The sequence below is a fragment of the Etheostoma cragini genome, chromosome 5, assembly GCF_013103735.1.
Source record: "Etheostoma cragini isolate CJK2018 chromosome 5, CSU_Ecrag_1.0, whole genome shotgun sequence".
Lineage (NCBI taxonomy): Eukaryota > Metazoa > Chordata > Actinopteri > Perciformes > Percidae > Etheostoma > Etheostoma cragini.
The window spans coordinates 16415093-16429761 of NC_048411.1; the positions used below are offsets into that span (position 1 = coordinate 16415093).

A 14669-nucleotide genomic window follows, 5' to 3' on the forward strand; every position below is an offset into this window, starting at 1 on the left:
GAGGAGTGGAAACAATGACAGGTAAAGAAACAAAAGACGAGATTAGGAAACAAAGAGAGGAGAGAAAACGAGAGAGGAGAGGAAACAGAGGAGACAAAAGGAGATGGAGGAGAGGAAACAAGAAGAAGGAAACAAGAGATTAGAGGAGACAAGGAGAGGAGAGGAGAAGGCTAAAGAGAAACATGAAGAGGAGGTAACATGAAGAGAACACAGAGAGGAGACGAGGAGAAGTTATGTTTTATAACTTTGCCTAATGGAAAGCCAATCAAAGGCCTCTGTAATTTTGCATTTGCATATGGAATTGTTATATATTTTTTATAGTGTGGAGTAGACCTACTTTATCTGTGAAGTGGCCTGAGATAATGATAATGTTATGATCTGACGCTGAATTAAAATTGAACTAGTCTACCTTCGGTGAGCTGTTGCTCCAGCTCTTTGATCTCCTGAGTCTCCATGGCAATGCGTGATAGCATATCGTCTAGGCGACCCTCTAGCTCGCTCTGCTTCCCGTTCATCCTGTCCAACAGCTGTCTCCAACTGGACAGCCGGGCGGTCACATGGGCCTGAGAAAGAAAGACCTCAGCCAATTAGAGAAGGTTCACCGGACACTGCTCTCATGTTGGTTACTTTTATTATAATATAATATTAAAGGTTTCCTAAAGGCTAAATCCACAGATTTTACGCCTCCTCAGTCTGGGAGGTTTCTGAAGCTATGCCAGTATCTGATCAAGCATTTCGGACTTACAGTAATGACAGACTCATGTTGGTTGAATTTTGGGTGTAAGAACTTTACTTGTAGTGTGAAATATGCCTTGTAAAATATGCATACTTTACCACAGATCTTATCTTATAAATTAAACTTTCACACGCTAGACAGTGCCAAGTGTCCTTTAAAGGTCAGGGAAATTAGCTCAAATGGTAGAGCGCTTGCTTTTCATGCGCCAGTTAGCGGGATCAGTGCCTACATTTTCCACAATGCTTTTGATGCCTTCCCATCTATGCAAAGTGGTGACATGTTAAAGAGGAACTTTGGCATTTTTCAATCCTATCATAAAGTATGTTTTAGTGTCTTAAGTGGGCTTTCATACCTACCTCATTTGGTCTAGACTTTCTGACTTTTCTGTTTGGTCCAAACCAAATTACAGGTGTGAAACCCTTCTTGGACCAACAGACATTATGTTGTCCAAAGAAGAAAGGTGTTTCGGTCCTGTATTTCAGACCAAATACGGGAAGTTTTGGCAGCCTATCATTGTGTTATAAGACTGGGGAAGCTCTTTTAAGGAATTGCTCAATGCTTAGCATGAAAGCAGATAGCTGTTGCTTATCACATTAGCAAATTCATTTGCAATTTCCTTGTTTAGTGGTGGTAAGTGTACAGTATGGGTTTCAGTTTGTCTCTAAATAAATGCTGCAGCTCCTCAAACCCAGGTAAAGATCTTGTGTCTTGCTTCTCAAAAACGCAATAAAACAAAAAGAGCCGCAGTGGCACAGGGTGAGCGGCAGCCAGTTGGAAAAACTGTCTGACACCAGAGAGAGGATCACAGGTGAGGATAGGAGAGGAAGCCCGTCAACAAACCAATCAAGTGTCACTCCCCGATGTAAGTCGAGTGCAGATTTGAGTTGTGCATGCTAAGATTTAAACGGTTTACGGCATAACGCATCATACCTGATGAGAGTTGGGTCAAAACGTTATAGCTATCTATGGTTGTTTGACTGCTAATGTTAGCTCAATACGCCATTTAACTGACAACCTTTGATGTGTTTGATTGCTAGCTTGAAGCCGGCAGTGAACAAACTTAGTTAGGAATGTGTATTTTTACTGTATTGACATTACAAAAGTCTCTTGTTAGCATCTAGTAGGCTACTTGTTGCGAAGTGACGCATACACAACACAAAACTTCACTCGTTGCAAAGTGACTCATGCGTGACTCAAATCTGCACTACACTTGACATTGAGGAGTGACAAGTAAAGGGAAACGCAGCTCATGTATGTGATGACTACAGGACGTAGTAATGTCATGTGTACAGTAGTTGTTCACTGCACTTGCTTAACTGCAGTGTGAAACCAAAAACTAACCAGATCAAATGTATACAACGTGACAAAAACATAAACCTTGGTCTAGACCTTGTTTCAGACCTTCAGGTATAAAAAGGTCCTGCGTGACTAATGAGGACAACAACAACTGACAATTTTCTTTGGCAAGTCTCTTTTCAGAGTCTTGTTCTTAAATCTTGCACTGGAGACTGGACTTATCCACAATGTTGAAATCATCTAAATCCGTCATAACATGTAAAAACGGTTTGATAACACTAAGCTACGCTTTCTGTAGTCCAAGACAACAAACTCTTCCTGACACTTCTCTTTCCAACTTACTCCTCTGTCTTATGGCAACAAGTCACCTCTTGCAAGACTTCAGACTAGACTTCTCCGTGAGCGAGACATAGTTAGGCACAATAACAAACAGACCGAAGTTAAAAAAAGTTAAAGGCCCATGACATGAAAATTTCACTTAATGATGTTTTTTTGAAGATTAATATGCATTCCCCCAGCCGTCCTTTGGTTTGAGCCCTGGTTATCCTGCGCTGCCTTTGAGAAATTGAAAGCTCAGAAGGGCCGATCTGGAATCTTGCTCCTTATGAGGTCATAAGGGGCAATAATACAGCACTTTTAGTGAATGTAGAGCCCATGGGCTTGGGGCTGTACGATTATGGCCAAAATGATAATCATGATTAATATTAAGATCACGATTAATTATCACAATTATTTGTTGATTTTAACCAAAACAAATTTTATTGTCACATTGGCTATTTAAAACTGCTTTCACATCTATAATGTGCTACATTCCTCTTATGTTGAAGATGTATGTTGTTTAGTTGTATATTTAAAAAAAAAATAAAGAAAAGAGCCAGGAGGGCTCAGGGCCAGGAATATTGAGGGCCAGGAATGCCGCCTTCAGAGTTGGGATTGCAGCTGGCCTGAGAACAGCAAGGGTCAACCTGTCTTGTGGCATCAGGAAAGTCAAGTTCACCAAAATGCACAGCTTCTTTGCCAGGTTTGAAGCACACAACAGCATGCACCCACAGCAAAACCACCCCCCTCCCCACAACCAAGACCACAACCCTATCCAAGATCAATACCCACAAGGCTGTAGACCCAGACAAAATCCTTGGTTGTGTGCTGAAGGACATTGAAGATGTCTTCACAAACATCTTCAATGCTTCTCTGAGTTAGGTTTTCGTTCCGTCATGCTTCAAAGCCACCACCATCATTCCTGTTCCAAAGAAGACCACTCCATCCATTTTCAATGACAATTGCCGCATTGCACTGACCCCACAACATCATTAAGTGCTTTAAAAGACTGGTTACACATGGCTCACATGACTGGTCCCCCCCTCCCCTTTATCTTATATGTATATATTACTTATGTTTTTTTAATCTGTATTTTATATATTTCTTATATTTTACATTATTTTTGTTGTACGTGTCCATATTGCACTGTGGGTTGGAGAGAAAAGTATTTTAAATTGCTCTGTATGTCTGGCACATATTGCAGAATTGACAATAAAGTTGACTTGACTTGTAAATTGACAGTTTGTAAATGGACAGTTCGTAATTGCCCCGTAGGTTTACATTTTTGTGATTGCATTTTGCAGCCTTCTCGCTTAATACTGGACCAATTTCAAACATTGTTGTCCCTATTAGTGACTTAGACACTAAAAGACAGGGGAAAAAGGGTCTAGGTTGAAGAATACAAAAGTTCCCATTTAAAATTACACTAGTTATGTGGTCTATGACAACATTTAATATGATGGGATTGACAGTACTGCTAGAGGATCAAAGAGGAGCGAGAAGTGCAACAATGGCTGGAGATTTCAAACAATGTTTGTGTCTCTGCTCTCAGAAGGTGGAGTGACGAAAAGGTCAAAACTCTTGTGGAGATTGCGGGCATCAATCCCACTAGCTCTCACATGCTAAGATAGCGCTCTACCATTTGAGCTAATTCCCCTGTCATGCAAGCAGGGCACCAAAAATAAGCCTCTGACCTACTTGGCCTCCTGTATCTGTCTCCACTCTAAAGTTCACTCCCCTCTCCCTCACCACTCTCCTTACATGTGCTACAGTAGTCTAAAGGCCAGTTTATGCTTCTGCTTAAAATCAATGCGGATGGGTACGTACTGTATGTAGGTACGTGGAGTTACAGACCCTACGCCGGACCCTATGCCTTAGCCTGGCATGCACTCAAAAAGTGTAAATGCTAAGTAAAATAATTTTTAAATCATTATGGATGGATATATTTGAAATACAGAATTAAGTTCAAGAAAGAACAACAAAGGCGATTAGTAAGACGTGGGATTTATTTGCTTGGACCAACAGTAAGGTGAAACTGTTACTGAAACTAAATAAGTGTACGTAACTGGGGCAACAGTTTTTCCAAATGTATCCTTTTTGGGGGCTCAGAGACGCTGGAGTAGTTCCGACATGAAATGAAAACATAGTGTAAATGTAATCACTGGCAGATGGTGCTAACATGGTTAAAGAATACACACATTACCTGCTAATACAGTACAGTATGTTCTATCTACATTATTACAAGTTTTTTAAGATCAACATCCACATTTTGTTTTCATGTCTCCAGCTGGGAGCGGCTCCTGTATTTCCTTTGCACTGCATTGTGGGACAACAGTGTACATCAACAGCACACTTAGAAACACAAGTGGATTTAATCAGAGGTCTTTGAATGCGTCATGATACTTTGTTTGGTCACTTTACCAGTGTGAACAAAATACAGACACAGAGAGGTATTTGTGTACTCACATAATCAGTTCAGTCTAACAGTCTAGTCCCCAGAGACCAAACACGGCTGCTGGGTAACATCATGTCCTTCCTCCTCCCCCTCCTCCATTCTATCACTCTATCAGATCACAATAAACAACAACATCTCACCTCCTCCTCTCAGTTCCAGAATACATTTATTTCTTCATCTCTCTGTTCTTCTTTTCGTTACAAACTTCCCTTCCTTTCCTCTTCTTTCCCCTCTCTTTGAATCAACACAGGAAATCTTTCTCCCAGCCAATGAGAGAGCATAAAACTAGGAAGACCCAGCCCCTAAGAGGGGGGGATCTCAAGGGAGGGGTCAGAGCTTCTTAAAGAGGCGACAACCTATTGTTTCTGTAGTTTCTCTGAACATGGGTAAAGATTCACAACAGAACCAGAGGCCAGAGCAGCAGAGTTTTTTTAGAACAGGACAGTAATCTCTTTTAAGACACATGAGCATGGAGGGATAGGAGAAAGGAAGGCAGGGGTCAGACGGGAGATTTTCAGTGCAGCTTCTAGATAGGGGAATTAGCTCAAATGGTAGAGCGCTCGCTTAGCATGCGAGAGGTAGCGGGATCGATGCCCGCATTCTCCAAACTCTTTTAACCCTTTACTCTCTCCACTTCTGCGGTCAGTGTGGATTCCAGCTGGAGAATTCAAACTATGAGCTCAAAGATTCAGATCACAATATTTAAAATGTTAACCACAACAACAAACAGGAAGCATCCTATTAATAAGTACAGGAAGTCATAAATAAATAAATGCATACATAAATATATAATAGATTATTGCTGAAACAAATTAATAAATGCAAAAATAAAATGTATAAATTAACCCCAGTATTAAACTAAATGCATTTTTTACAGTGATGGACAGCTACATTAACTTGTAATTCACTTGAGTATTTTTCTTTTATGCTAGACTTCTATAATATTGAAAATCTTACTTTTCTATATTTTTCTGACAGCAGCAGTTACTTTTCACATTTTACATAAAACCTATGCCCATTTTATAAAATCTAATGTATTTGTATAGATTAAAGGTGCTCTATGCAATGTGTTCAGCATTAGTTACCATGGGATTAAACCCAGTAGCAAGCGATCCACCGTTGTGATACACAAAACCCTGGGTTGAACCTGAAGTTACCTCATTAACTCCAAATCTTGCTTCGTAGTACATTCCTCCACTAAACATAAAAAACAGTCTTTCACTGTTCCAGCCAATAACCGACCAAAAGGATTTGGGGGTGGGGGGTTAATGAGAGGAAGCATGGAAGGGAGGGGAAAAGGATGAGGGAGGAGCGAGCTAGCCTTGTTTGGTTTTAAAATACTTTGAACATCAACAAGAAGTGCTGTCACCCAACATCGCTTAGAACACCTTTAGGGCTGGTATATAGTAGTATGTAGGCTTTACACGCCTATGTGAGTGGCCTACACCGTTGTAGGGATTTATACTTGTGTGCTGGTGTGTCTGCGTTGTTCTGGCTAATTCTTTAAGAGAACAGCAGAGTCGGTATGTGTGAGTGGGGGGGGAGAGTGGGTTAAGTGAGTGAGAGAGTGCTCCGGAACGGGTACCAACTTCGGCGGTGGATATGGAAACAAAGTATCTCCCCTGTGCTTTCTGACCATGGTCGGAAAGCTGTAGAAGGAAAAGTTAACCCTCTCCAATTCATGTTGTTCACGGAGAAGTAGAACCCAGAAATGAGTAGAAGGAAATGCAACGTTGACTAGCCACGTCCAAGAGACCAATCACCATGTCCAGTCAGGGTATGGCAATGTAGGGTCCATATTTACACAAACATACCCACATACCTGCAGCATAGATTCCACGCGGAACCACAAATCACTGTAATAACACTCACATGTTGAGGGTCTGTGGTGTCCAGTGTCAGTAGTTGTGTCTCCAGCTCTTCTGTCTCTCTCTCTGCCTTCCTACTCTCTTCTGTCTGTCTGTCCATCTGTCTTTTTGTCTCGTCAGCTTCGTCTCTCAGCTGTTCCAGGACGGACAGTTTACTGAAGAGACAACACAGCACCTCCTGCTGAATTGATAAAAGTGTCAATTCAGACACAGCTGAAAATAGCATTGACTTTGTGGTTTTCAGGTGAAAAATAATAAAAGGTTTCCTGTAAAGTTTTAATGTAAACTGAAAAGTTCAGTTTAGATTTAGTTTCACTTCTAATTTGCATTTCATATTGGCTTAAAAACATGGCAGTCGTGAATAAGACAACAGCACGGAGCTCTTTGATGAAAAGATGTAAATATAACAATTATTAACAGTCTAGAGTTATAGACCTAGACCTGTTTCCACAGCACTGTGTCAACAATGGAGTTTACCTATTTATTCTGGTAAAAGGAAAAAAAAACTTTGGCTTGTTTGTAATTCTTTAAACCAATCCCAACTGTCCTGGGTGGCGCTTAGCCCCGATAGCAGGGAAAGGGAGAAGGGAAGGACATCGCATGTCCGGCTTTATCCCAGCGTTAAGCCTGACAACAATTATCCATCAGATAAAGGAAACTAAAGACTACCTGTCGTGATTTGGTTTCCTTTGGCATTCTGGGTTCGCGTTCTGTCTTCAGCTCTGTCTGATGGGTCAACTGCAGGTCAACTTTACACAAACACAAACACAAACACACACACACACACACACACACACACACACACACACACACAGACACAATAAAACAACATTTAGAATATTGATATTAAGACACTGACTACAGTCTGAAAAGCAGTGACACCAAACATTCTGGTACAGTTCTGGGAGGGGATCTGGGATAACGCACCGCTGTTCTGTACAAATTACGCAATCTCATAGCAGAAACTGCTGACGAGGTGGCTCAGTGGTTAAGACTATGGACTGCTAATCCTTTTGCACTCCATGCATGGGTTCAAAACCCATTCCCATTGAGTTGCTATATTCTTTCATATCTTCTTGTCAAGAAAGAGGGCTTTCTTAATTATAAAAAAATCTCTTCGAAACAATGTAAAATGTTTTACACGCTGTATTTTTCATTCATTATCATCTGTGTGCTTTACTTCACTTATAGGTTGCCTTATAAGAGCTGTGTTAAGTTACTGTTTGTAAATCCCTGTATTGACTTGTAATCCAATCACTTGGATGGGATTTTTATACCAGTTAGACACAGTAATTTGCTCTGAAATTCAATCAAATTTGCCTCTGACCAAAAACACAGGAAAATCAATCTTTTAAAGAACGCGGGCATCGATCCCACTACCTCTTACATGCTAAGCGAGCACGCTACCATTTGAGCTAATTCCCCTACAACCTACAAAGTTGTTGTATTATAAAACTCAAAAGGGTGTCTCTTCCCCTCCCAAAGCACCAACCAAACTCACCTGAGGTACGGCTGTTCTGCAGACAATTTTTCTCTCACCACACATGTCCAATGGAGTCTTTAAAGCAGAAATCTTTCTGCCCTTACCTTTAGTCTGCTCTGTTTTGCAGTCTTCCAGAAAGGGGTGTGATGTTCCCATGTCAGTGTGAAGGTCTGAACCCTCCTGTGTCTGCAGGAAGGAGGATGAGGAGTTTTGGGGAGCGGAGGTGATGGTGTTTCTGATGTGAAGAGCCTTGCCGATGTATGGACTCTCGGCTACAGAGTCCACGTTGACTACTTCCTGATGACACAGGCAAGGGAAACACGTATAACTGTTTGACATTTGTAAATTATTTTGTTTAATAATCAAATCTCAGTATGAAGTATAACCCCATTCAGGCTGGATATCCTGATAGCAGGTCAAAAGACACTAAATATGGCTGACAATCACACAGAGTTTATAAGTAGTACATTTATATAATAAAAAATAAAGATCATCCAATATATTGTTATCTGATCTCTATCAACTCTAAAATCCAGTATTGGACAACACATTCTTCACAAAACTCTTCTTCTTCTTCTGAAAAAGCCTACTCTTGACCCTGAGGTCTAAAGACCTAATATCTAATCTTCCCTTTCTCTTTAAGATCCCTGAGAAGGCAGTCGCTAATCAGTTATGGAATTTTCCATTTAGCAATAGTTTGAGGACTTTCAGTCAAGATTTAGAATGCATCATAGCACAGAGATGGCACTGGTGAAAATTACTAACGACTTTCTAACTGCTTCAGACAAAAGACCTGAACCCGTACTTGTTTTACTAGATCTTAGTGCTGCATTTGAAACCACTGACCATACCATCCTGTTACAGAGACTGGAACATTAAGTTGGCATTAAAGGAATCACATTAAGCTGGTTTACGTCCTATTTATCTGATCAATCTCAGTTTGTTAATGTTAACAATAAATCCTCCAGGTACTCCGAAGTTAGCCATGGCGTTCCACAAGGCTCAGTGCTTGGACCAATTCTATTAACCTTATATATGCTTCCTCTAGGCCAGGGGTCGGCAACCCGCGGCTCCGGAGCCACATGCGGCTCTTTGATCCCTCTGATGCGGCTCAGCTTTTAAAAAATAATTAATTAATATTAAATTAAATTGTATTTTATTTTAGTTTGTACAGCAAATTAAAGACATCAATTCAGCTGTGGCCTACTCAATTGCCTGTGATGAATCTAAAGACAAAGGTGATATTGAACAAATAGCGCTGTTCTGCCGGTATGTAAACTTGACTGGGCCACAAGAAGAAATGATCGAGTTGATAACACAAAAAGGCCAAACTCGGGGGGAGGACGTCTGTGAGGCTGTCTTGAATTGTTTAAGAGCAAAAGGAATAAACACCACCCACCTGGTGTCAGTGGCTACAGACGGGGCACCGAGTATGACAGGAGCGCACAAGGGCTTTGTGGCTTTCCTGTAGAAGTACTGGACAGAATGTTGCTGAATTTTCACTGCATCCTGCACCAAGAAGCACTGTGTGCTCAAACATTTCCTCCAGAATGCACAGAAATAATGAATGTTGTCATTCAGATTGTGAGCAAAATAATGGCATAAGGTTTAAATCACCGTCAGTTCCGTTCGTTACTGGATGAGCTGGAAAGCACACATTCTGATCTCCTGCTGCACAACAAAGTCCGATGGCAAGGTGCTAAAAAACGCTTTGCGGCATGTCTGGAAGAAGTGAAAACCTTCCTGGGCAGCAAAGGGCTCACATTTCCTGGGCGGGAACAGCCAGAGTGGCTGGAAAAGCTACACTTTTTGGTAGACAGCGCACCTGAACATGCTGAACACAGCTCTTCAGGGTAAAGGACGGGCTGTGGGTCCTTTACCCTGAGGAGCTGTGGGGGTTTTGCCATTCGAGTGCAAGTTGACAGTGCTAACCCTATTTTACTAAACAGCCAACCCACCATCTTTTTTTCTGAGTTAAAAAAAGTTTTGTTACATGCAGAAATGTTATGTAATTTTCTCTGCAGTCGTTCATTGATTTCTTAACTGTAACACAGTATAGTTTGTTTATATATAGCCCAAAGGCCAAAAAGTTATTTTTTATCAGAATTTATCCATTAACGCACACTTAAAACGAGCAATGTTTTCAAAGAACATCTTTGAAAACATTGCCAATATTAGGAACATCCTGTCTCAAAACAATGCTGAAAAACTAGTCCATGCATTTGTTTCTTCTAGGCTGGACTTTTGTAATTCCTTATTATCAGAATGCTGAAATAAGTCCCTCAAGACTCTCCAGCTGATCCAGAATGCTGCAGCGCATGTTCTGACAAGAACTAAGAAATTAGATCTTATTTCTCCTGTATTGCCTTCTCTGCATTTGCTTCCTGTAAAATCCAGGATTACATTTAAAATCCCTCCTTACCTATGAAGCTCTAAATGGTGAAGCACAATGATATCTTGAAGAGCTCATAATACCTTATTGTCCCTCTAGAGCACTGTGCTCCCAAATTGCAGAGTTACTTGCGGTTCCTAGAGTCTTTAAAAGTGGAATGTGAGCCAGAGCTTTCAGCTACCAGGCCCCCTCTCCTGTGGAAACAGCTCCCACTCTGCGTTCAGGAGGCAGACACCGTCACCACATTTAAGAGTAAACTAAAAACTCTCTTCTGTGATAAAGCTTATAGTTAGAGAGTGAGGAGTCGCAACGTCCGCCAAGCATGGCCCACCTCCTTCTCGTCATAATCGTCAGATTAATTTACCAAAGAATCAATAATATAATCAAACTAGAGGGAGGCAGGGCAGCACAGCCCGACCAGCCCCCTGTCTTTATCCGACTCTCTTAGTTATGTTGTAATAGTTTTAGACTGCTGGGGGACTTCCTTTGAATCACTGAGCTCCTCTCTGCTCTCTCTTTCGATTTGTGTGTATCCATGTCCCAGAAATGCCTGTTACTAACCTAGCTCTGGGGAGTCCTCATGTTCTTTTTCACCCAGCATGTTTCCTTGGATCAGGGAGGCACCAAAATCATGGTTGCAGCTGTCGCTGTGGTCCTGCTACTTGTCTGTTTATTCCTAAAAGGGAGTTTTTCCTTGCCACTGTCGCACTAAATGCTTGCTGTTGTTGGAATTACTAGAGGTGTTGGGTCCTTGTAAATTCTAGAGTGTTTTCTAGACCAACTCTATCTGTAAAGTGTCTTGAGATAACTCTTGTTGTGAATTGATACTATAAATAAAATTGAATTGAATAGAAATATGTGTGTTATTGTTACCTGTATGTTGCTTTCGGGCAGAGGGTTAAGTTTGGCATCTATCTTGTAGAAAGTCAACTCCTGCTCCAGCTCATACAGTTTGTGTAAGGCTCTGGTCAGCTCGGCTGTCGTCTTTTCCAACTGAAGACACACAGAAAAGTTTTATTGTGAAAGAAGCAACAAGTTTTAACAGCAGGAACTTTTTTTTAAACACACAGTAAACCAAAACTGATTCAAAATCAGTCAAATGAGAGAGTAAAAAATGCAGGTTCTTTATGTCTGTTTCTGTATGTCTGTTTCTATGTCATACTCAATATCTAAGAACAGTCACTTTAATAGTGAGCGTGTTTTTAGAATTGATCATTTACAGGAGATATAACATGCTTAACACTGCAGGTCAAAACACACTAAATATGGCTGACAATCACACACACAAACAGACAGACACACAGACACACAGCTAAGTTTGAAGCTAACTGGGGTCACACAGAAAGAGTCTTAGGAAGCTAGGGATGATGGCAGATTGAATGTTAACGTGAGGTCACCTGACAGACCACGCCCAGCAGAAAGAGAGGAGGGCGGGGCTAGATGTACAAGACAGGTGAATAAGAAGAAAAAGAAACAGGACAGTTATTTTCACCACCAGGTGCAAGCCTGGACGGGATAATGCTTTCAGTCTTGTGTGTTAATGTGTGTGTGTGTGTGTGTGTGTGTGTGTGTGTTTGTGTAAGCGGATTGAAGGAGAGAGCTCATGTCCAGTCTACAGCATCTGAACTTATCCAACTACAGGATCAACCACATTCCTGTGTGACTGCCGAAGAAACTGCACTCACTACACACACTCCCCCTGCAACACAACCTCATCACATCTGTGAGTACAGGTCAAGAGTGTGTGTATGGGTGTGCGTGTGTGTGTGTGTGTGTGTGTGTGTGTGTGTGTGTGTCTAACACAGATTTAGACAGATTTGTGAACAATTTTGGAGAGAAATAAGCCTATTGGGTTCATAGAAAAAATCTGCTCATGAAAAATGGGGGGCAAGAACAAACGTTTTGCGTTTATAACTTTGTTTAGTATAAATCAATAGCACATTGTGGACATTGGAAAAATATATTATATGCATGCCTGAATTTTCTATATTTAGGCAATGTTTCTAATAGAGCTGCGCAACACGCTGTAATTCCAATTAATCGCATGGTTTACCTGATAATCAAGGTCGTTTTGGTTACCCAGTGATGTCCAGCAGTCCCCAGTGAGAGCAACAGTGAGTGCACGTTGTGAACTTTTTGCTTTTGCAGTCCTCTCCTTTTCATACAACTCGTGTGTTCTTCTTGTGATGGTTCGCCTTGAGGGAACCTCAAAACTGCCGTCATTTGTGGCAATTCTTGAATGTCTCTCAGACCCATGTCCTCCACAACACTAATTGGCCTGCAGTCTGTAGCTATCCACTTTGCCATGGCATTTGTTAGCTTCTTTTGCCTGTTTATCGATAATTTCCATAAACTTATACACACGCTGCATCTAACGTTGTCTGCCGTTTTCACACTGGAAATACTCCAGTGATAAGAAAATGCAATCATGCAGTGGTTACAAATAACTTTGGTTCTGTTGACTGTCAACTGTCTGGAATAACTTTAAAATGAAAATGGCCATGTAAAAGTTCCGTACCCTTCTTCGTGTTTGTAAGTTTGTTTACCCGCCAATTCTTTTCTTTTACGGTTCCTGTAAGCAAGGCAGCAGTCAGCAACAGACTTTTACAATAAAATGCGTTAATTCGCAATAAAATATTTGTCGACGTTAATTAATCAATGAGTTAACACGGTAATAAAGCGCTTAATTGCCCAGCCCTAGTTTCTAACCTTTCAGCACATTTGATTGATTGTGTTTCTGTACATCAGTTGTCAACAATACGTCACCAACTGGGAAACTCTGTTAGCTAAATCTAGCCCTAGTTTCCCACCTCTGATTCCCTCATGAAGTGACGTGAATGATGACGTTTTCACTGGGTAAAATATTTTTCCAATGCCCATGAACGGACGGAGAGAATTAACAGCGAGCAAGTGGGTTGATGACGTTCTATCACGCAGCTATTGGTACCGGAAGTAATCAAACAAGGGGGGCGAAGAAGACGGCACAAAGACCCTAACATATATCTTTAACTGCAGAGACAACAAGAAATCTGTCGGTAAAAGCCAACGATAAACTTGTTGGACATATTAATGGAACGGGAAGAGACTCGGTTGTTTATGACCAACAACCGAGTCTCTTGCCGCCCCGTGACTGCTGAGTTATCCACGTCACGTCTACGTCCTGCACACTCCAGAGAGAGGGAGAAAAGGTCTAACGTTACGTATGTATATCTTTCAAAATACATTCTTATGTTCATATAAATATACCTACATGAGTAGTCTGCGTGGTGTTGGTTTGCCTTCTTGAGGACATAATGAGCAAAATAAATATTTGAATATATTCAAACCTCTGTTTTTTTTAGAACAAATATTCTAACGTAATTTTTGGCCAGTTTTGACAGCCTTAGTGTGTGTGGGTGTGTGTGTGGGTGTCCTACCAGCTGACTCTTGGTGTGAAGCTCCAGCTCCCGCAGTGTGTGTGTGTGTTGTTGTGTTTCTGTGTGAGCAGTCAGTGTTTGGTTTGTTTCCTCCTGCTGGTGGAGTTGAGTCACTGCAGCCAGCTGCTCCCTCTGCAGCCTGTTAAGTTCTGATTGGCTGCTGTCCACCTCATGCTGCAGACGCTCCAGCTCCTCTGATCACAAACAACAAGAAAATCATCAGATATTTTAAGTTTTTTTGAGTGTTTGTATAATATAAATGACGTACTGGCGCTGAAGCGTTGGTGGGCGTCTCTTCTCTCCTCCTGGGTGATTGGCAGGTCGTCCAGCCTGTCCAGAGTCCTGACGTGGTAGAGCAGAAAGAAGCGGGAGTGTGGCAGCGAAGAGGCGGGGTTTCCTGATACCGACAGCTCTGATAGGCTGCTCAGAGAACGCAGTCTTGATACTTCATACAGCTGATAAGACAAGATACAGATAACTGAAATCATTTTTTTCTGATAATCAATGCAAAGTTTAAGTCATTTATCAAAATGATCAAAAGATATTGTCAACTAGTCTCAAATTGTTTCTCTATATAATATCTAAATAAATTTACTATCTTCGGGGTGGTTTTGGACTGTTGGTTAGACAGAAAAAGACATTTTAAGAAGACACACTCAGACTGAGAAACTGTGATATTGAGCAAATATGTTTCACTGTTAATCG

General features: G+C 41.2%; 1 protein-coding gene and 1 non-coding gene across 2 annotated transcripts in view; one reads left to right on the forward strand and one right to left on the reverse strand.

Moving 5' to 3' along the window:
• cntrl (centriolin) overlaps positions 1 to 14669 on the reverse strand; it is a 44186-nt gene that overhangs the window by 25721 nt on the left and 3796 nt on the right. The window contains exons 6-12 of the mRNA XM_034871973.1: positions 14233 to 14419; positions 13965 to 14158; positions 11422 to 11541; positions 8255 to 8453; positions 7343 to 7422; positions 6678 to 6854; positions 410 to 563 (exon numbers count right to left, since the gene is read on the reverse strand). Of these exons, the coding sequence (XP_034727864.1) occupies positions 410 to 563; positions 6678 to 6854; positions 7343 to 7422; positions 8255 to 8453; positions 11422 to 11541; positions 13965 to 14158; positions 14233 to 14419 (1111 nt within the window). The remainder of the gene's footprint in view (positions 1 to 409; positions 564 to 6677; positions 6855 to 7342; positions 7423 to 8254; positions 8454 to 11421; positions 11542 to 13964; positions 14159 to 14232; positions 14420 to 14669) is intronic.
• trnaa-agc lies at positions 5339 to 5411 on the forward strand. Its single transcript has one exon. It is a non-coding gene; the product is annotated as a tRNA-Ala (tRNA).